Source organism: Schistocerca nitens, chromosome 6, assembly GCF_023898315.1.
Source record: "Schistocerca nitens isolate TAMUIC-IGC-003100 chromosome 6, iqSchNite1.1, whole genome shotgun sequence".
In the NCBI taxonomy this organism is placed as follows: domain Eukaryota; kingdom Metazoa; phylum Arthropoda; class Insecta; order Orthoptera; family Acrididae; genus Schistocerca; species Schistocerca nitens.
In genome coordinates, this window is record NC_064619.1 from 336,203,855 (window position 1) to 336,228,166 (window position 24,312).

The 24,312-nt window shown below is 43.5% G+C and overlaps 1 protein-coding gene across 1 annotated transcript in view; it reads right to left on the minus strand.

Moving 5' to 3' along the window:
- Positions 1–2,779: 2,779 nt before the first annotated feature.
- Positions 2,780–24,312, minus strand: part of LOC126262994 (probable cytochrome P450 6a14) — a 119,668-nt gene continuing 98,135 nt past the window's right edge. The window contains exons 6-7 of the mRNA XM_049959948.1: positions 13,740–13,991; positions 2,780–3,583 (exon numbers count right to left, since the gene is read on the minus strand). Of these exons, the coding sequence (XP_049815905.1) occupies positions 3,414–3,583; positions 13,740–13,991 (422 nt within the window). The 3' untranslated portion in view covers positions 2,780–3,413. The remainder of the gene's footprint in view (positions 3,584–13,739; positions 13,992–24,312) is intronic.

Genomic DNA, 24,312 nt, shown 5'->3' on the forward strand with positions numbered 1-24,312 from the left:
GTGCCCAAGGCAGGATTCGAACCTGCGACCGTAGCAGTCCCACGGTTCCGGACTGCGCGCCTAGAACCACGAGACCACCGAGGTCAGCAGGAGAACGGTAATGGTAGTTCAGTGGAGGTAGCACATTTGGCTTTCTTCCCGCCAAAATCAACCATCTTTAATGACGTCAGGGTGGCGCTCTCTGGTTGCAAGGGTATGAACTAACACAGTTGGATTGCATACACACATGCATGATATAAATAATAATAAATAATAATAAATGATAATGTATGATAATAAATGATAATCAATAATAATAAAGACAAGTACGGTTTTTTGCATGCATTATCGTGTTGGAATTCAAACTTGCTGCCATTTTTTCTTCTGGAGGCTTAGGTTAGTGGATGTAGCATAATTGGCCTATTTTCCCGCCAAATTTCAAACTTCTCGCCATTTTTTCTTGAGATTAGGTTAGTGGACGTAGCACAATTGGCCTATTATCGCGCCAAAATCCGCCATCTTGGATGACGTCATGCGATGTTGCCAAGTTTACATGCCGCCATCTTGGATGACGTCATCACCGCCATCTTGAATAAATTTGTCCCACTACCGGCATCTGTCTTTCCCCTAGTCATGCACACTTCTACAGCCTTGCATTTATCCCACTAACCATCTCTATTGAGCCATTCTGCTTTCTCTGTCATTCACTATGTGCAAGTATGTATTCTCTTTTATTTTACTCGCATTAATTTCGAACTATCCATTAGAATGCATATGCCAGTAACTCTACAGATGAGGATGTTATAGCAAATAACATCCAATGAAAAGACTGGGTTCTTTAGGCAGATGTCGCAGAAGGCACTACATGAATAATTGAGAACATGGTAACTTGGTTTAATGGAAGCGAAAGAGGTTCATCCGCAATTGCATGCCTTTTATTGCTTTAAGCGAAAATCGAATCAAACCACTGAATGATGCCTGTGGTTATATGTGAATATGAATGATTCTAACGGGCTGTCCGTAATTATGATACCTTTCTGCGAGTTCAAATAAAAGTTCTCTTCATTATTGTTTTAGGTGTTTTGGTTCATACCTCCGTCCTTTTGTCACACTCACTGCTACAGGTTACACGTCATCAAGTCGTGCAACTATTGACGTGCAGTACGTTCTGCTGTAATGTACGAGTAGGGCCGTGACCCATGGGAGACGTACTGTACAACGTTAGAAGACAAGGGTGCCTAGAATTGATTGTGAAAATTTCTTTACAAATTTAAATGTTACAAATTACAAACAAAAAGCTTTTGGCCACGTCCAGAATACAAGGTTATTTTAACAAACATAATACTCTGGCTGGAAATCACTGGAGGGTAACTTTGTACGAAGAGCAAAGGGACATACTATGGTAAAAGCAACATGCATACCTGGCGACCACTTTTGAGAGTGCGATTACATGCGTGAAGCAAGATTAAGTAAATATGATTAGACAGGGTGATAGACTGACAATATGAAGTGATAGTCAGTGAAAGTGAGAGGTGGTCCTTGTTAGTTACTTATGCTCGAGGTTTATTGGCAATCGTCTTATTTAACAATTCTGTAAATAAAGTGCAAATAATGAAACTGGGTGTTTCATTAACATGGACGTCTTAATCTGCATCCCAACTCTAATATCTTATCAATGTGATTAACGTTATTTTCGTATGTTGTACATGCAAACAGGAGTACATAGCATAAAATGACTAACAAAGAGGATCAGTTGGATGGACACATACTTAAACATCAAGCGATCATCAATTTGTTAATGGAAGGAAGTGTGGGAGGTAAAAATTACAGAGGGAGACCAAGGCATGAAAGCAGTAAGCTGCTTCAAATGGGAGTAGGTAGAAATAGTTATTGAGAGATGAAGAGGCCTGCACACAATAAGACAGTGTGGTGAGAATCATCAAACCAGTCTTCAGACTAAAAACAGTAGCAACTATGGTGTGTAAAAATTTGTCTGTAGCACAATATTTTAAGCAATTTTTCTTTTCCAATTATAAAACTTTTTATCATTTTTGTCTTCTCTATTATGAAAATGGCGCTGTTTTGACGCCTAAAACCCTTGTCATTTTACAACATATTCAATTCATTACAGTATTTCATATTAATAAAGGTGTTCTGTAATTAACTTCCACACTTGTTTACTGATGGATCATATGAAAACGTGTGATTCACTGAAATGCTCTGCATTTTTAAATTTTTCATTGTGTATAAAGCTAGTCTCACATAAAGTGTTCATATAAGTCTCCAGGAACAGAGTACATTCTAGAGTGGAGTAGAGGTCGGTCTAACCCATGAGAACTGATGAAACTCTGCCAAATGAATGGTCTCTTATCACACGAGACTGATATCTCAAGTTTCTGTTTTTTTTTTTTTTATTTTTTATTTAGTTGCAATATTAGTCAAATAGTCTACGATATATTACACTCTAGAACCAATTTTGCACTGTAATTCAACATACACTTTATTCTGCAACATAATTCTCTGGCCATCAAACCACGTTGACAAAATTTCTATAGGGATCGTTATTTCAAAGCAATAATTTACATTGGTAACTTTGTTTAAAACTAAAAGAGTACTGATAAGAGTGAGAATGATGCTGCAAATGTACACTGAATGTAGTAATTTCTAAACTCATATGAATTTTGCTGTGAAAAATGACAATATCAAATTCTATAGATGAATATAAAAATATGTTTATTACAGAAAGAATGCAAAGCTCAGAGTTACAAAATGTATTACTGAAAAATATCACATATGTATTAACAACATTTTGTGTTTAAATGTAATGCCGATATTTATTGCGAATACATCCAGACACAAGCACGAACAAAAAATATGCAAAGCTCACAGGTACCAAAATCTTAATTGAACTATATTATCTACCAATTGACAATATATCATGATCAAATATAATGCTGCCATGTAGTGAGAATACATCTAAACAGAAGCAAAGGCAAAACAAAAATTTAAAAACGGTTCACTGATCACCAATAAAAAGTAATGCAACCTAAAATGTCATGACTAGAACTAACAGCGTCCATTAGTAATTCTGAATTTTACACAGCCACAACACAATACTCACATATATAAGAAAATATTCCTCCAACTGTTTCTTGTAAAATAAGTTATCGCTCTCCCCATACATAAAATAGCACCAGTTACAGTCATATTTATGAAATACTTTGACTATTCTCTTTATAAAATATATATAATATGTCGTTTGTGGAGATTTATAGGGTTTTAAAACACGAAATGAGAAAAAAAAGCTTATAACACTAAGAGCAACAGCACATTTAAAAAAGCAGTCTTCAGATGCAATAAAATAAATATTTTGCAAAGAAATATTTTTCTGTGCATTTGCAAACATTGAATTATGTATGTAATTACTTTTACATTTATTTTTTCCTAGAAGTGTAGCGCAGCCATATTCCTGAGACAGGATTCAGGAGGAGAGAACGTTTAGTCCACTCCAGCTTCCGAACGGTACGATCACAGGGTTCGACACTGTAGTGACTGAGCAAACTGGCTAGGCCCATTTTCGTCTGCATGAGGCCAAACCGCATACCTGGAAAAATATATAAACAATACGTTAGTCGCTTATATCTCATTTAGCAAAGCGTTCGCAGCATCCATCGCAGTCTTTCCGCCCCTCATACTTTTTTTTCCCCTTTAACATTTCGACACACACACATACACACACACACACACACACACACACATACATACACACACACACACACACACACACACACACACATACTATTCGATACTGTATTTTAGACTGAAAAGTCATTTGAAACCTGAAATGGGACTAAATTTATAAAAATTGTGCACTTTTTTCCAGCTTTGCGTTTCTTAATCCCGGAAGAGGCAGTAACGTTTTCAAGCAGCAAACCTAACTATGGTGCGTGAGAAAGGCAAATGCTGTACCTTTATAATTTTTCCTCCTCTTCTAATTCATCCACGAATGATGTGCTGGGAGGACAGTACTTTTCAGTAAACGCTGTTGTCTACAAGATTATTACAGTCATTATGCGAGAGATAATTGTGAATAGGTAATATGCTCCTTCAGTTGCCGTGTTCTGAAGACTCGGAATAGTAAGCGTAAACCTTTCGGTAATACACATCGCCTTTCTCGTGCCTGGAGTTTCTTGGATATTTCTTCAAACACCAAGTAAATAAATAAAAGTGAAAGAAAACAGAATTCAGTGCACAAACGACATAGCACACCCCGCCACCAGCAAGGAAGAGTTGGGAAAATTATCAGTGGAAAGTGCAACCTTCATGACACACGAATTGCTTTCGTGATATTAGGTTGGTGCGTAAGTTGGTAGCACTTTCGTTTTGCGTGGTGGTATAGCGGTTGCTATGAGTTTATTTGTCGATTGTCATTTTTTTATTTGCCGTTCACTGTTGCTGTCTTAGTTTACGTATTGTGATATTGTCATTTGTAGATAGTGAGTGGAGTTGTGGACGCTAGAAAATGTAGTTCAAATGGTTCAAATGGCTCTGAGCACTATAGGACTTAACTGCTGAGGTCATCAGTCCTCCAGAACTTAGAAGTACTCAAGCCAAACCTAAGAACATCACACACATCCATGCCCGAGGCAGGCTTCGAACCTGCGATCGTAGCGGTCGCGTGGTTCCAGACTGTACCGCCTAGAACCGCTCGGCCACATCGGCCGGCGAAAATGTAGCGCTAAGTTGAGAAATCTGAACATTTCAGACGTATTCTCCTGTCTGAGTTCAATAGAGGGGCTACAGGATCGGAGGCGGCCAGAAACATTTGTGGCTTGTTTGGGGATAATACCACTGGACAGAGCACGCCAGGAAAATGGTTTTCTCTTTTTAAGGAGAATCATTTTAACGTTAGGAAGACCTTTGGGTTTTGATGAAGATCGTTCAAATGCATTAGTGCACAACGATCCCCATCAGTGTACTCTGGAAATGGCAAATGTGGTGAAATGTGATCATTCAAACACCGTGCGACATCTGCGTGCGTTGGGGAGGGTACAAAAATAGAGTGTCTGGGTACTGCATGTTCTAAGCCAAAATCAGAAAAATCAGCGGGTATATGTCCCGGGTGATCAAAAAGTCAGTATAAATTTGAAAACTGATTTCATCACGGAATAATGTAGATAGAGAGGTACAAATTGATCACACATGCTTGGAATGAAATGGGGTTTTATTAGAACCAAGAAAATACAAAAGTTCAAAAAATGTCCGACAAATGGCGCTTCATCTGATCAGAATAGCAATAATTAGGATAACAAAGTAAGACAAAGCAAAGATGATGTTCTTTACAGGAAATGCTCAATATGTCCACCATCATTCCTCAACAATAACTGCAGTCGAGGAATAATGTTGTGAACAGTACTGTAAAGCATGTCCGGAGTTATGGTGAGGCATTGGCGTCAGATGTTCTCTTTCAGCGTCCCTAAAGCTGTCGGCCGATCGCGATACACTTGCGACTTCATGGTAACCCCAAAGCCAATAATCGCACGGACTGAGATCTGGGGACCTGGGAGGCCAAGCATGACGAAAGTGGCGGCTGAGCACACGATCATCACCAAACGACGCGCTCAAGAGATCTTTCACGCGTCTGATAATACAGCTTCACTAAAAGCGCCTTTTCAGGTAACGTCAACATGCTGCAACTGCAGGCGCATCTGATTCTCTCATTGCAGCTCCTTTTATAGACGATTGTCATGCGCAGTCACTGACGTGTAGCTGTCCAGCGCCTTCTGTCGGACATATTGTGAACTTTGTTTTTTTTTTTCCTAATAAAACCCCATGTCATTGCAAGCATGTGTGTCAATTTTTACCTCTCTATCTACATTACACCGTGGTTTATTAAGTTTTCAAGTTTATACTGACTTTTTGATCACCCGGTATATGTGCACCTCTGCATATTCGTCGTCAAGTGGCTCGTGAACAATACCGCCTATTCCCATCCTGTATCGTCACTGGTAACGAGAAATGTTGTTTTTATGGTACATAAAGAAAAGAAAGGAATGGTTGAGCCCGAACAAAGCAGCAACTCCCCGAGCAAAGACATGCGAGCATCCACAAAGATAATGTTACACATCTGGTGGAACAGAGACGGTGCGGTGTACTACGAATTGCTACCCCGAGGTGGAACCATCAATGCTCATACTTATTGTCAACAACTGAGACGTCCTGCAGACGCACTCCAAGAACAATGACCAGGAAAAATAGCATGAAGCTATGCTACTCCACGATAACGCCTGCCCGCATTCTGCAAGACAGACAAGAAAAACATTGTACAGCAGAAGTGTTGGGAAATCATTGCACATCCACCATATTCATCTGATCTTGCGTCCTCAGATCTTTACCTTTTCCGCCCTATGTCAAACAACCTTCAAGGAACTTCTTTTCCAGAAGGAAAATGCGGTCCGAACATGGCTCGACGAATTCTTCACCTCTAAACCACGTGATTTCTGCATTCGCGGTATCGAAACGTTAGCCCAGTCTGGCGGAATGAAGAAGGATATACTATTGATAACTAAAGTCTCTGTTATATACACTCCTGGAAATTGAAATAAGAACACCGTGAATTCATTGTCCCAGGAAGGGGAAACTTTATTGACACATTCCTGGGGTCAGATACATCACATGATCACACTGACAGAACCACAGGCACATAGACACATGCAACAGAGCATGCACAATGTCGGCACTAGTACAGTGTATATCCACCTTTCGCAGCAATGCAGGCTGCTATTCTCCCATGGAGACGATCGTAGAGATGCTGGATGTAGTCCTGTGGAACGGCTTGCCATGCCATTTCCACCTGGCGCCTCAGTTGGACCAGCGTCCGTGCTGGACGTGCAGACCGCGTGAGACGACGCTTCATCCAGTCCCAAACATGCTCAATGGGGGACAGATCCGGAGATCTTGCTGGCCAGGGTAGTTGACTTACACCTTCTAGAGCACGTTGGGTGGCACGGGATACATGCGGACGTGCATTGTCCTGTTGGAACAGCAAGTTCCCTTGCCGGTCTAGGAATGGTAGAACGATGGGTTCGATGACGGTTTGGATGTACCGTGCACTATTGAGTGTCCCCTCGACGATCACCAGTGGTGTACGGCCAGTGTAGGAGATCGCTCCCCACACCATGATGCCGGGTGTTGGCCCTGTGTGCCTCGGTCGTATGCAGTCCTGATTGTGGCGCTCACCTGCACGGCGCCAAACACGCATACGACCATCATTGGCACCAAGGCAGAAGCGACTCTCATCGCTGAAGACGACACGTCTCCATTCGTCCCTCCATTCACGCCTGTCGCGACACCACTGGAGGCGGGCTGCACGATGTTGGGGCGTGAGCAGAAGACGGCCTAACGGTGTGCGGGACCGTAGCCCAGCTTCATGGAGACGGTTGCGAATGGTCCTCGCCGATACCCCAGGAGCAACAGTGTCCCTACGGCACTGCGTAGGATCCTACGGTCTTGGCGTGCATCCGTGCGTCGCTGCGGTCCGGTCCCAGGTCGACGGGCACGTGCACCTTCCGCCGACCACAGGCGACAACATCGATGTACTGTGGAGACCTCACGCCCCACGTGTTGAGCAATTCGGCGGTACGTCCACCCGGCCTCCCGCATGCCCACTATACGCCCTCGCTCAAAGTCCGTCAACTGCACATACAGTTCACGTCCACGCTGTCGCGGCATGCTACCAGTGTTAAAGACTACGATGGAGCTCCGTATGCCACGGCAAACTGGCTAACACTGACGGCGGCGGTGCACAAATGCTGCGCAGCTAGCGCCATTCGACGGCCAACACCGCGGTTCCTGGTGTGTCCGCTGTGCCGTGCGTGTGATCATTGCTTGTACAGCCCTCTCGCAGTGTCCGGAGCAAGTATGGTGGGTCTGACACACCGGTGTCAATGTGTTTTTTTTTTCCATTTCCAGGAGTGTATATCTGTTGGGTTTGTTAAAACTTATCGAAAAACGCTTCGAATTTATCCACCAACCCAATAAATAAATCGTTTTTTATAAAATGAGTGAGGATGGACTGTTCTTGTTTTGATGGTGCACTCCCAGATTGGTTTGCGAAGTTCTGTAATCCTTGCCATCTAGCCTCTTCACTTCAAAATAACTACAGCGTTATACACTGATCTGCCAGAACATTATGACCACCTACCTAATAGCCGGTATGTCCACCTGTGGCACGAATAACAGAGGCAAAGGCAACGCGTCGTCGCATGGAAGCAATGGGGCCTGGTAGGTCGCTGGAGAGAGCTGGCATCACATCCGCACACATCTAATTCCTGTAAATTCCAGTGAGGGGGACGATGAGCTTTGACGCCACGCTCAATCACACCTGCGATGTGTTCGATTTGGTTCAGATTTGGCAAGTGAGTGGCCTGACACATCAGTTGGAACTCTCAACTGTGTTCCTCGATCCACTCCATCACACATCTGGCCTTGTGACATGGAGCATGACCTTGTTGGAAAATGGCACTGCCTTCGAGAAACACGATTGTCATGAATAGGTGTAATTGATTAAAGCCCCTAATACTCTATAATTGACACCAATTGTTTAAAACTGGGAAACGTTGTATTTCACGTCATCAACACCCTTTCCCAACTCTATTAATATGTTATATGATTCCTTGTTTTTCAGAAATATGTCAATTATTACTAGCTGCAGTGCTGTAATTGATTCCCAGTGAACTAATCTGAAACCTGTCTTAATCTGCTTCCAATTGTCTCTGCCATTCCTCGTTGAAGAATTTCATTACTAGAATATTTTAGGCGTGTTACGCTATGCTAATTATGTGGTGAGTTTCCTATCCATCTACTCTTCTTTTCTTCTGAAACGAAATAATTATTTTTTTGAAAATCAAATGGAATTCCAGCTGTTTTAGAAATTAAAATTCGTTCTACATGTTACTCCACACTTTCACTTGATGTCCGTAAGAGACCCACTAAAATTTAATCAACACCTTTAGTATCTACTTTGTGGAGGGGACTGAGCGGTTTTTTAGAGGCAGAAAGGGCGTGAGTATAAAGGGGTGAGAGGCAAACACAGGAAGGTAGGGTAGCAACACTCGGTATTGTAGTTGTAAATTGTCGTAGTTGTGTAGGGAAAAAAAACCAGAGCTCCAAGCGCTAATAGAAAGCACTAACGCTGAAATCGTTATAGGTACATAAAGCTGGATTAAGCCATAAATAAGTTCAGCCGAAAATTTTGCAAAGAACCTAACCGTGTACAGAAACTATAGAATAAATACAGTTGGTCAGTTGGTGGTGGAGCGTTTATCGCTGTCAGAAGTAGTTTATCTTGTAGTGAAATTGGAGTAGATAGTTCCTGAGAATTAGTATGGGTATAAGTGTTCTTCAAAACCGGAATAAATTAATATAAAAAATTTGGTTCATTTTACCGACCTCCAATTCGGATAATACGGTTGTTGAACAGTTCAAAGAAAGCTAGGGTCTGATTTAAAATGCATACCATTATAGTTGGTGGTGACTTCGAGCTACCGTCGATATATTGGCGAAAATACATGTTTAAAGTCGGTGGTATGCATAACACGTCGTCCGAAACCGTACTGAATGCGCCCACAGAAAATTATTTTCAACTGTTAGTTCAGGAGTCCACTCAGAGGGTACATGGTTGCAACAACGTTCTTCACCTCTTACCAACAAAAAATTCTCAACTAATAGGGAACATCTTCACAGGTAAAAGGATTAGCGAGCTCAAGGTTGCTGTAACGAGACATGTTTAAAGTCGGTGGTATGCATAACACGTCGTCCGAAACCGTACTGAATGCGCTCACAGAAAATTATTTTCAACTGTTAGTTCAGGAGTCCACTCAGAGGGTACATGGTTGCAACAACGTTCTTCACCTCTTACCAACAAAAAATTCTCAACTAATAGGGAACATCTTCACAGGTAAAAGGATTAGCGAGCTCAAGGTTGCTGTAACGAGACCGAATACTATAACATCCAAACTCACCAAAAATAAAAGCAAAATACACTTATTTTAAAGAAAAAAACAAAAAACACAGATAACAACTGGCTTGGCACTAGGAGGCAGTCTCTCCACTCCTTCCAATCTGGCGATGTAAGCGTGGACTGGATGTGGTTTGAATTGAAAGAAACAGTATGGACGGCAGTTGAGAGCCATCTGTATACCAAACAAGCTAATAACAGATGGTACCGATTCCTCATGGCACACAAAACATGTAGGAGCACTGTTGCAGAAGCAACGAAAACAACATGCCAGATTGAAAAGAATACAAAACCCAGAAGATTGGCGAAGTTTTACAGAAGCTCGAAATTTAGAGCGAACTTCAATGCGAAGTACTTTTAATAGTTTCCATAACGGAACTCTGTCTCTAAAACTGGCAGACAACCCACATTAGTGATAAGACGCAATCAGTACCTTCACTGCGCTATAGCAATGGGAATGTTATTGATGACAGCGCCACTAAAGCAGGGTTACTAAACAGTTTTCCCCAATTCTTTCATCAAAGAAGACGAAGTAAATACTCCAGGATTCGATTCAAGAACAATTGCCACCTTGAGTAACTTACAAGTAGATATCCTCGGTGTAGTGAAGCAGCCTAAAACAGTACCGGTCCAGACTGTATACCAATAAGGTTCCTTTCAGAGTATGCTGATACAATAGCTCCTTATTTAGCAATCGTGTACAATCGCTTGCTCGACGAAAGATCCGTACCTAAAGACTGGAAAGTTGCAAAAGTCACAAAAATACCCAAGAAAGGAAATAGGAGTAATCCGCCGTCTAAATAGGCACATATCGTTAAAGTCAATTTGCAATAGGACTTCGGAACATATACTGTGTTCGAACATAATGTGTTAAGTCGAAGAAAACGATTTATTGACAAACTTTCAAGACGGACTGAGAAATGTCGTTCTTGTGAAACACAACCAGCACTTTATTCTAACGAAGTAATGAATGCTATCGACAGGGGATGCCAAATTGGTTCCATATTTTTAGATTTCCAGAAGGCTTTTGATACCGTTCCTCACAAGCGACTCCTAATCAAATTGCGAGCCTATGAGGTATCGTCTCAGTTGTGCGATTGGATATTTTACTTCCTGTCAGAACTGTTGCAGTAAGTAGCAAGTGACTGGTGGTCGTTGAGTAAACCAGAAGTATCATATGGCGTTCCCCAAGGAAGTGTTTTAGACAGACATTCTACTGTTCCTGATCGACATAAACGATTTGGGACACAATTTGAACGGCCCTCTAAGACAGTTTGTAGATTTTTGCACCCATTTACCGTCTTTTTAAGTCATGAGACGATCAAACCCAATTGCAAAATTATTCAGACAAGGTACCAGTAAGGTGTGAAAAGTCGCAATTCACTCCAAATAATGAAAAGTGTGAAATCATCAGTATGAATACTAAAAGAAATCGACTAAATTTCGGTTACACGATAAATCACATAAACGTAAAGACTGTAAATTCAGCTAGAAACTTAGGGACTGCAATCACGAATAGTTTAAATTGGAACGATCACATAGATAATGTCGGGGGGGGGGGGGAACTAAACAAAGTGCTGCGGTATATTGACAGAACACTTAGAAAATGCAACAGATCGACTAAAGTGACTGCTTACAATACGCTTGTCCGCCCTCTTCAGGAGTATTGCTGTGCGGCGTGGAATCCGCATCAGATAGTACTAACGAAAACATCGAAAAAGTCCAAAGAATGGCAGCTCGTTTTGTATTACCGTGAAAGAGGTGAGAGGGGCCACGGATGGGATACGCGAATCGGGGCGGCAATCTGTAAAACAAAGGCATTTTTAGTTGCGGCTGGATGTTCTCATGAAATTTCAATCACCAGCTTTCACCTCAGAGAGTGAAAATATTTTGTTGGCACCCACCTAAACAGGGAGAAACGATAATCATAATAAAATAAACGAAATCACAGATGACAAGTAAAGATTTAAGTGTTCGTTTTTCCCACACATTGTTCTGGAGTCGAACGGTGGAGAAATAGATTGAAAGTGGTTCGATGAACCCTCTGCCGGGTACTTAATTGTGAATTTTAGAGTAATCATGTACATATAGATGTACTGAATTCGTGCAAAGCTTTCTAGAAATTTAGAGGCTAGGACTGAATCTCCCTTACCACAGTCTTATACCAAGTCCTCAAGACAACTATAAAGTTTCACCAAGTGTTTTCCCATCTTCTTGTCTTCTCTTACCCAGTTACCTTTCTTGTCTCCACTTATTATTGTTCTTGCTCTGTGGTCTTTAAAATGATTGTTTCAATACCACATGAACAGTAGCTATCCTGTCTTGTCCCAGTTGGTTGTCTGACTATGACACAAGTCCTCCGTCCATTTTTACCTATCTTTTCTACGATTAGCGAATTCCGTTGCATTAGAAAAAATAAACAGGATCTTGGATCAATGAAACTAAATGAGATATTGAAATTGTAAAGAAATTATACTTTTCTTTATTTAGTGCTTTCCTCGTACAATCTACAGCCGTGAGAATTGGAGGGTTCTTAGAGTTTTCCTGAGTGCCACTGTCCTCTCTCTCCATTGCAGGGCCTCAGCACATGTCTAGGGCACTCAATCATTGCTCTTTGATAGTCTTCCCCTGAGGCTTTGTGCTTTTCTTTACTTTTTTGTAAATAGCTTCGTCTTGTGCTGTTTTCTGTATTCTTAGTGGATCTCGTTTCTGGTGCTTGGATCTGACTTTTGTTCGTTCACTTACATTGCAAGATTAGCCGTCATAAGTCAGTTCGGTATGTAGATAGGTCTATGCAGAATTATTTTTGTTGCCACTGATATCTTCCTTGTTAAAATTCTGTCTGATTGTACTGAACAGATAACCGACTTCTTCAACGATTTCCACCATTGCTTCTTTCCTGTTCCAATTCAAGCTGTGAAATAATTGTAATTATTTTAATTTGTCTATATATGCCAACTGAAATCCATCCAGTGAAGTATTACCATTCACCACCATTTCTTCAACTCTCCACTTCCCCCACTCACACCCGATGCTGCATTGAGGTTTTCTTCGCTCTGATAATTGGCATTATGTCACTTATAAATATTAAACTGAACAGTGTAACGGTCACATCAACAGTTTAATGGCCACATCAAATAGCTTCCCGTAGATGGTTCCTTTACTTGAATGCTTCTTTACTCAGTCGAGGCATATTACAAAAAATAACAGAGTACAACTGTTTTAAGAGTACAGCAACTAATTTAAGAGGTTACTCATTGAAAAAAGAGTTATTTGGAAAAAAGAAAAGAAATAAAACCATGAGAGGGGTTCATGTAAATGGAAATGGGACCACGAGAAAACAAGATTACGTTCTTACGTAGTAAATGGAGAGAAAGAACGAGTTACTTAAGTACTGGCAATAAATAAGCGTGGAAGAATCGTACGGAAAATACTACCAGAATAACAGACAATTTCGTGGCAAGTAAGCTAAGACACTCATAAAATGTTATTTTTTACTAGAAGCAGAAGTAGAGGGGACGATATTAGGGACGCATAAATATTATAATACGTAAGACGATCGAGAATGTTTGGCGTAAAAGGTATCAACAGAAAAGAAAGAAACATCTTTTAGTGACTATGGTTTGTACTTGTCGTAGACCTACACACCACCAGTAATGTTCTGGCAAAACGATGCAGAAAGCACATTTATTATTACGTGATACGTGTAATGATGGTGTTAACATTCAAGACAGCCACGTACCAATGCAAACCCGTGGTCCATCGCCGAAAGGCAGGTACGCAAAAGGGTGCCTCTTGCTCCTCTCCTCTTCTGAGAAGCGTTCCGGGTCGAATCGCTGGGGATCAGGGTAGTGCTGTGGGTCATTGTGAACGGCCATCACTGGTATCAGCACCATGGTGCCCTTTTCCAGCACCCACTGCCTGTCTGGCACGGTGTACTCCTGTGTCACAACTCGGTTCAGCATCGGCAAAGGCGGATACTTGCGAAGAGTTTCTGAAAATAAAACACCATATTTTAGAGTACGTTACTGGAATTCTTGCTTCCGCGGCAGTTGCCTTCCCTATCATTTTACCGCTGCAGATTTTGCATCTCCACCACCGCCTGTTTCTTAGCAGCATACAACGTTACCCTTCAACGGCTTCTCTGTATCGAGGGTTGTGGCACAATATCACGACAACAGTCGTACCTGCTTCCTATCTCGTACCTCCATTACTAAGACGTTTTCAAATGCTTGCAGTAAACAATTCTTGCAGTAAACAATGCTTGCAGTTAACAATTCTGAAAACATGGAAAGAATATTTGCACTGCTTAAGTCTGGAGATGGCCAATTTATTCATAGTTCGACCAACCCCATTAAGGATTTGAGTTGTTGAGCTAAATTACTTCAAGTAACAGTATTTATTTATTTATTTATTTACACGTCAAGTTCCGTAGGACCAAATTGAGGAACATATCTCCAAGGTCATGGAACGTGTCAGTACATGAAATTACAACATAAAAGTTGTGGTGTCACCGCTAGACACCACACTTGCTAGGTGGTAACTTAAATCGGCCGCGGTCCTGTAGTACATGTCGGACCCGCGTGTCGCCACTGTGTATTCGCAAACGTAGCGCCACCACAGGGCAGGTCAGAAGACACGGACTTGACCTCGCCCCAGTTGTACGGACGACATAGCTTGCGACAAGACGTATCACGTCTTCCTCTCATTTGCCGAGAGACAGATTAAATAGCCTTCAGCTAGTCCATCGCTACTACCTAGCAAGGCGCCATGTGTATCATTGCTAATTGCTTACTACTATGCAAGAGATGTATTTCAACAAGAACAAGACTACATTAAAGTTAAGTATATTAAAATCTCTCTTCTTTTCTTTATAGTTTTCATCCAGTCTCCTGTTTCAGAATTTGCGCCCGTCTGCGTTAGTTTCGCGTGCACCTAGCCACTCATTGTGTCGAGACCTTAGGGAATCGACACAACAATATTTTGGCGCCGAGGAGTGGTGCCGCGCCCACGTTGCAGTCTTTGTGTTATACTTGCTCTAATTTGCTTGTGTCATGGCTTCGCCGCATTCTCCAGATGTACTGTCCGAATTTTTTCGCTTGCAGAATCAGCAGACGCAGGCGTTATTGGAAGCCCTTGGACAGCTCGTCCAGGGTCAACGTGCGCTGCAAACCGATGCGGCGGCAGCCGCTTCTTCGCTACCGCAGCCACACAACGCTGTCGCACCGCCATTTAGGCCCTTCGAGGCCACAACCGAAAGCTGGACTGAGTGGGCCGATCAGTTCAACTTCCACCTCACTGCTTATGGAATTCAAGGTAAAGAGCGGCAGCCGTTTTTGCTTTCTTGTGTCGGTGTGTCTACCTACCGTGTGATAGTGACATTGTTTCCCCGACGCGACGTAGCAACTCTGTCCTACGAAGAAATTTTGTCTGCTTTGGATGCCTATTTCAAAGAAACAGTAAATGTAGTTGCAAAACGGTATACGTTCTTTCGTACAAAACGTACGGCCGGTCAGACTAATAGGGAGTGGGTAGCAACTTTGCAAGGCCTTACTAGAGACTGCGCGTTTGCCTGTGAATGTGGCCTCCCATATTCAGATACTATGGTGCGTGATGCAATTGCACAGAACGTTTCTGATGTTCGCATAAGGGAACAGATTTTGAAGCTAGTTAATCCCTCCCTGCAACAAGTGATAGACATTTTGGACAGGCAAGACACACTTGACTTTGCTCAGGAATCATTTGAACCTTCGCCAGCAGTGTGTCACATTCATCGGCCCGCCGGGCCCGCTGCACGGGACGCTAAGCGGCCCTCGCGCCCGACTTCGCTGCGGCCGCCTAGCTTGCAACCACGTGCGCCGCGTAAGCAAGCAAATGCAGTGAAATCTTGCCCGCGGTGTGCAACTAGACATTCGCGTGAAAATTGCCCGTCACGCCAAGCTATTTGCTTTTACTGTCACAAGAAAGGACATGTACAAAGTGTTTGCCAGAAAAAGTTAAGATCAGACAATCACACAAATTCCAGGCCCTTTGCTTCGCGCCGGAATCGAACCCAGGACAATCAGGCTCGTGGACCTTCGCCCATGGACATCCATGTAGTTCATTCCCACCCGTCCAGTGACACTTTAGCTAACAGTGACTGTGTTCGTCCCACCCAAAGTGTGCGTCGACGTCGCCGGAAATCCCGTAAAGTCGCAAGTGCTTCTGTACCTGTCTCAGTTCAAATTGCACGTGACAGTCGCTCTTGTCGTCAACAAGACAATAAACTTTTTGTGGACTTAGACTTTGCAGGACAAGTGATACCATTCCAGCTCGATACCGGAGCTGCAGTTTCATTGCTCAATCACGACACGTACAAACAACTGGGCGCCCCGCCATTGCGTGCCGCAAATGTTACGTTAACTAGTTACTCAGGACAGCATATACCTGTGTTAGGACAGTGCAGCCTTATTGCAACATACAAGGGACAGACAAAACTTGTATCATTTTACGTTCTTCGTTCCTCTAGTGCAGTGAACTTGTTTGGTTTAGATTTGTTTCAATTGTTTAATTTGTCTATAGTAAATCAGGTCCTCTCAGTGAATCAGACTGTGCCTTCCGCCAGCGTTTCTAGTCTTTGTGAAGAATTTGCAGACATTTTTGCACCGGGCCTTGGTTGCGCTAAGAACTATGAAGCGCATTTGGAACTGAAAGACAACGCGCAACCAAAATTTTTCAGAGCGCGCAATGTTCCCCACGCATTGCGTGATGAGGTCGCAAGAACATTGCACGATTTAGAATCTCAAGGTGTAATTGAACGTGTGCAGGCTTCTCTCTGGGCCTCACCCTTAGTAATTTTGCCAAAAACCTTCCGGAAAATTGAGACTTTGCGTGGACTTCAAGGCAACTGTGAATCCCCAACTTGTGACTGCTACTTTTCCTTTGCCCCGCCCGGAAGATCTTTTTGACAAACTGTGCCCGGGAAAATATTTTTCAAAATTGGACCTAGCAGATGCGTACTTGCAGATACCTGTGGACGACGAATCCCAGCGCGTCTTGGTGGTAAACACGCATCTTGGCTTGTATCGCTTCAAAAGACTGCCATTCGGATGTGCATCCGCCCCTGCTTTATTTCAGCAATATTTACAAACTATTTGTGCGTCGGTCCCTACGGCTGCGAACTATCTGGACGATATTGTAATCTCAGGAAAGACAGAAGCAGAACATTTGCAAAATCTCCGAACATTATTTCAGGTATTGCGTCAGAATGGTCTTCGCTTGAGGAAGGACAAATGTGTGTTTTTTGCTCGTGACTTGCCGTACCTGGGGCATGTCATAAATGCCCAAGGTATACATCCGAGTCCAGAGCACCTTCGTGCCATTCAGGACTTGCCGTCACCGCAGAACTTAAAACAGCTACAGAGTGTGCTGGGTAGGGTAAATTATTATCACCGATTTGTGCGCAATGCTTCTTCCATTTCAGCTCCGCTTCATCGCTTACGCCGTAAAGGTGTTCCGTTCGTCTGGACGACGGAATGCGAACGCGCCTTTCGCCAGTTGAAATCGGCGTTACTTTCCAATACTTGCCTTACGCCATTCGATCCCCGAAAACCCCTTTTGTTGATGGTTGATGCATCGGATTTCGGGATCGGTGCTGTGCTTGCGCACAAGGATGGCTCGCATGATCGCCCTATTGCCTTTGCGTCCAAATTGCTCTCATCTGCGCAAAGAAATTATTCACAAATAGAGAAAGAAGCTTTAGCTCTCGTGTTTGGTGTTACCAAGTTCCATGACTTCTTGTATGGTCGTCACTTTACAATCATCACGGACCACAAGCCTTTGACATCGCTTTTTCATCCGAACAAGCCTGTACCTCCACGTACAGCGCAGAAATTCATTCGCTGGTCACTTTTTCTCTCGCAGTACCGCTACGATATCTTGTATCGGTCCACTGCTAAGCACGGCAACGCTGATGCGTTGTCCCGTTTGCCTGTTGCTGAGGATAAAGCATTCGATTCTTCCGAACTTGCTTGCATGTTCATTGATTCGGAAGCCGATGACGTGGTCGCATCGTTTCCGATTGATTTTCGTCGTGTAGCTACAGCCACAGCTGCTGACCCTGTCCTTGCTCCCGTTTTGCGTTTTGTTGCTTCGCAATGGCCCTTATCAAAGTCACGGATCGAGGATCTTTTGGTTCGCAGATTTTTTGCTCACAAGGAGAGACTTTTTGTACGACGTGGTGTTTTGTTGTTGCGTTCCGATAATGATCAATCCCGAGTCGTAGTCCCACGTTCGTTACAGTCCTCTGTCTTACGGCTTCTTCACCAAGGACATTGGGGTATAGTGCGAACGAAACAACTTGCTCGACAGCACTGTACGTGGTTCGGAATCGATGCTGCGATTGCGAATATGTGCTCCTCTTGCGTGGCGTGTGCCGAACAACAATCCGCACCGCCGCGGAAATTCTTTGCATGGCCGAAAGCCACTTCCCCTTGGCAACGCTTGCACATCGATTTTGCTGGTCCATTCTGGAATGCTCGATGGTTGGTTGTGGTCGATGCTTTCAGTAATTTTCCTTTTGTTGTCCGGATGTCTTCCACGACGTCTTCTGCCACCATCCAAGCCTTGTCTGCTATCTTTTGCATTGAAGGTCTTCCGCAGACTATTGTTTCCGACAATGGCCCACAATTCATGTCCGCAGAATTTCAGTCGTTCTGCAAGGCCAATGGTATTCAACATCTGACATCCGCGCCGTTTTCGCCTCAGTCAAACGGTGCCGCGGAACGATTGGTCCGGACTTTCAAGTCGCAGATGTTGAAGTTGAAAGAGTCGCATTCTCGGGAGGACGCTTTGTTGCTCTTTTTGTCCTCATATCGCTCTCAGCCCCGCGATGGTCGCTCGCCGGCTGAGTTGCTCCATGGTCGTCCTCATCGAACTCTGATGTCTTTGCTGCATCCGCCACATCGGGTTCCTGTGCAGCGGCAGTCTCCTGCTTTTGCTCCTGGCGACGTTGTCTATTATCGCAACTATCGCGGTTCACAGCGTTGGCTCGCAGGGCGCATTCTTCGCTGCCTCGGCCGCGCGATGTATTTGGTTTTGGGGGCCTCTGGTGAGGTGCGTCGGCATCTCAATCAGCTGCGCCTCTGTCGTCGCCTGGGTTCTGCCGCTCCCCGTCTGCTTTCAGCGACGGAGCCGTCCGGTCTGAGCCTTGGGGACCCATCTACTGGCTCGCCTCATCCCCAGGTGTTACCGACGATGCCTTCCATTTTGCCTCATGGCGTCGCGCCGCCGCAGCCGCCGCCGGCGCCGCCAGCAGCGGACGCTTCGCTGCAGCCGCCTCGCGCCTCCCTGGGTCACGCGCCGCCGCTCGCTTCCCGTGACCAGCCGTCCTCCGCCATGGACCTCTTGCCCGCTCCGGACCAGATGTCGTCTTCGCCCGTCGGGTGCTTCGACCACATGGAGGTCGACCCCGCGGCTCCTCTTATATCATTACGTGCGCAAACACCTCATGTTGACGTGCACCCTGGACTAGGTTTGCAGGCGTTTCCTAGCTCCCCTCGGACCGAATGGCCGGGTGCGGGTGGCACAGCCTCGCCTGTTGTTAGGCTCCCCACCTCATCGCATACGTCAACATGGGGTCCTCCCCACGGCGGGCGGAAGCCTTATCTCACGACCGTTCGCCGATTTGCGGGGGAGGAATGTGGTGTCACCGCTAGACACCACACTTGCTAGGTGGTAACTTAAATCGGCCGCGGTCCTGTAGTACATGTCGGACCCGCGTGTCGCCACTGTGTATTCGCAAACGTAGCGCCACCACAGGGCAGGTCAGAAGACACGGACTTGACCTCGCCCCAGTTGTACGGACGACATAGCTTGCGACAAGACGTATCACGTCTTCCTCTCATTTGCCGAGAGACAGATTAAATAGCCTTCAGCTAGTCCATCGCTACTACCTAGCAAGGCGCCATGTGTATCATTGCTAATTGCTTACTACTATGCAAGAGATGTATTTCAACAAGAACAAGACTACATTAAAGTTAAGTATATTAAAATCTCTCTTCTTTTCTTTATAGTTTTCATCCAGTCTCCTGTTTCAGAATTTGCGCCCGTCTGCGTTAGTTTCGCGTGCACCTAGCCACTCATTGTGTCGAGACCTTAGGGAATCGACACAACAAAAGTAATAACAGATAAAAATAAATGATTATGAACACGAAAAAAGTCAATCCATAAGTTTAAGTAAAGGCAATCAACAATACAATAAGAATCAGCTTAATTTTTCAAGGTAGTCTACGACAGAATAGGAGCGACCCATGAGGAAACTCTTCAGTTTAGATTTGAAAGCGCGTGGATTACTGCTAAGGTTTTTTAATTCGAGTGGTAGCTTATTGAAAATGGATGCAGCAGTCTGCTGCACACCTATTTGCACAAGAGTCCGATAAAAATGCAGGTCTGATTTCTGCCGAGTGTTAACCGAATGAAAGCTGTTTTTTCTTGGGAATAAGCTAATTTTGTTAACAAGAAATGACAGTAAGAAATATATATATTAAGTGATCAATCTCAAAATACCCAGACTCATGAAAAGGGGTCGACAAGAGGTTCGTGAACTTACACCACTTATTGCCCGAACCGCCCGTTTCTGAGCCAAAAATATCCTTATAGAATGGGAAGAGTTACCCCAAAATATAATACCATACAACATAAGCGAATGAAAATAAGAAAAGTAGACTAATTTTCGTGTCGAGCGACTACTCACTTCTGATACCGTTCGAATAGAAAAGAAGGCAGTATTAAGTCTTTGAACAAGATCCTGAACGTGGGCATTCCACTATAGCTTACTATCTATCTGAACACCTAGAAACTTGAACTGTTCAGTTTCACTAATCATATGCCCATCCGGTGAAATTAAAACGTCAGGTTTTACTGAACTGTGTGTTAGAAAATGTAAAAACTGAGTCTTACTGTAATTTAGCGTTAGTTTATTTTCTAGAAGCCATGAACTAAGGTCACTTACTGCACTATTTGGAACCGAGCCAATGTTGCACACAACATCCTTTACTGCCAAGCTAGTGTCATCAGTAAAAAGAAATATTTTAGAGTTACCTGTAATACTAGAGGGTATTATTTATACAAATAAGGAAGAGGCGTGGCCCCAACACTGATCCCTGGGACACCCCACCCTTGACAGTACCCCACTCACACCCCACATCATACCCGTTATCAATATTGTGAATAATGACCTTTTGCTGCCTGTTGATAAAGTAAGAGGCGAACCGATTGTGAGCTACTCCCTGTATTCTGTAATGGTCCAACTTCTGGAGCAATATTTCGTGATCAGCACAGTTGAACCCCTTAGTTAAATCAAAAAAATATGCCAAGTGTTGGTAACCTTTTGTTTAGCCCATCCAGTACCCCACAGAGAATAGAGAATATAGCATTTTCAGTTGTTAAATGACTTCTAAAGCCGAACTGTAGATTTGATAGCAAATCGTGTGATATGAAATGATCAATTATCCTTACACACACAGCCTTTTCAATAACTTTTGCAAACACTGATGGTATAGAAATAAGTCTAAAATTATTTACATTACCCCTTTCTCCATTTCCATAAAGCGTGTTTGCTACTGAGTACTTTAACCGCTCAGGAAACTGACCATTCCTAAAGGAAAAATTACAAATATGACTAAATACAGAGCTAACATGTACAGCACCGTACTTTAATATTCTGTTAGACACTCCATCATAAACATGAGAGTCCTTAGTCTTCAGTGATTTTATTATTGACTCAGTCTCCCTCTTGCCTGTATCACAGAGGAGTATTTCACATATCAATTTCGGAAAGGCATTTGCCAAGAAAGTTATATGATTTCCTGTAGAAACTAAATTTTTATTTACTTCACCAGCTATGCTCAGAAAATGATTGTTAAATTCTGTACATATATCTGATTTATCAGTAACAGAAATATTTTTACTACAAACTGACTTTATATCGTGGACCTTGTGCTTCTGACCAGACACTTCCTTCACAACTGACCATATGATTTTAATTTTGTCCTGTGAATTAGCTATTCTATTTGACTACAACATACTCTCTGCCTTCCTAATAACATTTTAAGCATCTTACAGTACTGTTTGTAATGGGCTACTGTAGCTTGTTGTGACTACTTCTAACATTTTGATATAAATCCCGCTTTGTTCTACAAGATATCCTTATCCCACTCGACAGCCACCTTGGCTGCCTATTACTGCTAGTACCCAATTTAGAACGTTCTAATGGAAAGCAACTCTCAAAGAGTATGAGAAATGTGTTAAGGAAAGCATTGTATTAATTATCTATGTTATTGGCACTATAAACATCCTGCTACTATTGTTCCTTGACAAGGGGTAAAAAACTCTCTACTGCTGTTGAATTAACTTTCCTACATAGTTTGTAATTAAATATGACATTGATTTGAGTACAAAGTCCCTTTAGTGTTAAAATTTGTGCGTCATGGTCTGAGAGGCCATTCACGCTCTTACTAACAGAATGCCCTTCTAGTAATGAAGAATGAATAAAAATATCATCTATGGCTGTGCTACTGTTACCCTGAACCCTAGTTGGAAAAAGCACACAGTCTGCATCAGATCATAAGAATTTAGGAGATCTACCAACATCCTTTTTCTTGCACCATCATATACAAACTTACTATTGAAGTCAACACATATAAGTAATTCTGATACTTCCTACAAAGTGAATCAAGAACCGTCCATAGCTTGAGCAGAAATGCTCTGAAGTCGGAGTTAGGGGACCTATAAACAACAACAATTAGAAGTTTAGTTTCACTAAATTCAACTGCCCCTGCCCAACACTCAAATATCTGTTCAGTGCATTGTCGTGATACATCTATGGACTCAAATGGAATACTGTTTTTTTACGTACATAGCCACTCCCCGACCCCACAAGAAACTACTTGAGAAACAGATAGCTAATCCGTATCCTGGTAAAGGAAGCCTCTGAATTGTCAAATTATTTAAGTGGTGCTCTGATATACCAATAATTTCAGAGTCAACATCGATAAGCAATTCACTAGCTTGCCGGCTGGGGTGGCCGAGCGGTTGAAGGCGCTACAGTCTGGTACCGCGCGACCGCTACGGTCGCAGGTTCGAATCCTGCCCCGGGCATGGATGTGTGTGATGTCCTTAAGTTAGTTAGGTTTAAGTAGTTCTAAGTTTGGATTCCGAAGAAATGTTGGAACACGTGAGGCAATACTAACCTTACGACTTATCTTAGAAGAAAGATTAAGAAAAGGCAAACCTACGTTTCTAGCATTTGTAGACTTAGAGAAAGCTTTTGACAACGTTAACTGGAATACTCTCTTTCAAATTCTGAAGGTGGCAGGGGTAAAATACAGGGAGCGAAAGGCTATTTACAATTTGTACAGAAACCAGATGGCAGTTATAAGAGTCGAGGGGCATGAAAGGGAAGCAGTGGTTGGGAAAGGAGTGAGACAGGGTTGTAGCCTCTCCCCGATGTTATTCAATCTGTATATTGAGCAAGCAGTAAAGGAAACAAAAGAAAAATTCGGAGTTGGTATTAAAATTCATGGAGAAGAAGTAAAAACTTTGAGGTTCGCCGATGACATTGTAATTCTGTCAGAGACAGCAAAGGACTTGGAAGAGCAGTTGAACGGAATGGACAGTGTCTTCAAAAGGAGGATATAAGATGAACATCAACAAAAGCAAAACAAGGATAATGGAATGTACACTCCTGGAAATGGAAAAAAGAACACATTGACACCGGTGTGTCAGACCCACCATACTTGCTCCGGACACTGCGAGAGGGCTGTACAAGCAATGATCACACGCACGGCACAGCGGACACACCAGGAACCGCGGTGTTGGCCGTCGAATGGCGCTAGCTGCGCAGCATTTGTGCACCGCCGCCGTCAGTGTCAGCCAGTTTGCCGTGGCATACGGAGCTCCATCGCAGTCTTTAACACTGGTAGCATGCCGCGACAGCGTGGACGTGAACCGTATGTGCAGTTGACGGACTTTGAGCGAGGGCGTATAGTGGGCATGCGGGAGGCCGGGTGGACGTACCGCCGAATTGCTCAACACGTGGGGCGTGAGGTCTCCACAGTACATCGATGTTGTCGCCAGTGGTCGGCGGAAGGTGCACGTGCCCGTCGACCTGGGACCGGACCGCAGCGACGCACGGATGCACGCCAAGACCGTAGGATCCTACGCAGTGCCGTAGGGGACCGCACCGCCACTTCCCAGCAAATTAGGGACACTGTTGCTCCTGGGGTATCGGCGAGGACCATTCGCAACCGTCTCCATGAAGCTGGGCTACGGTCCCG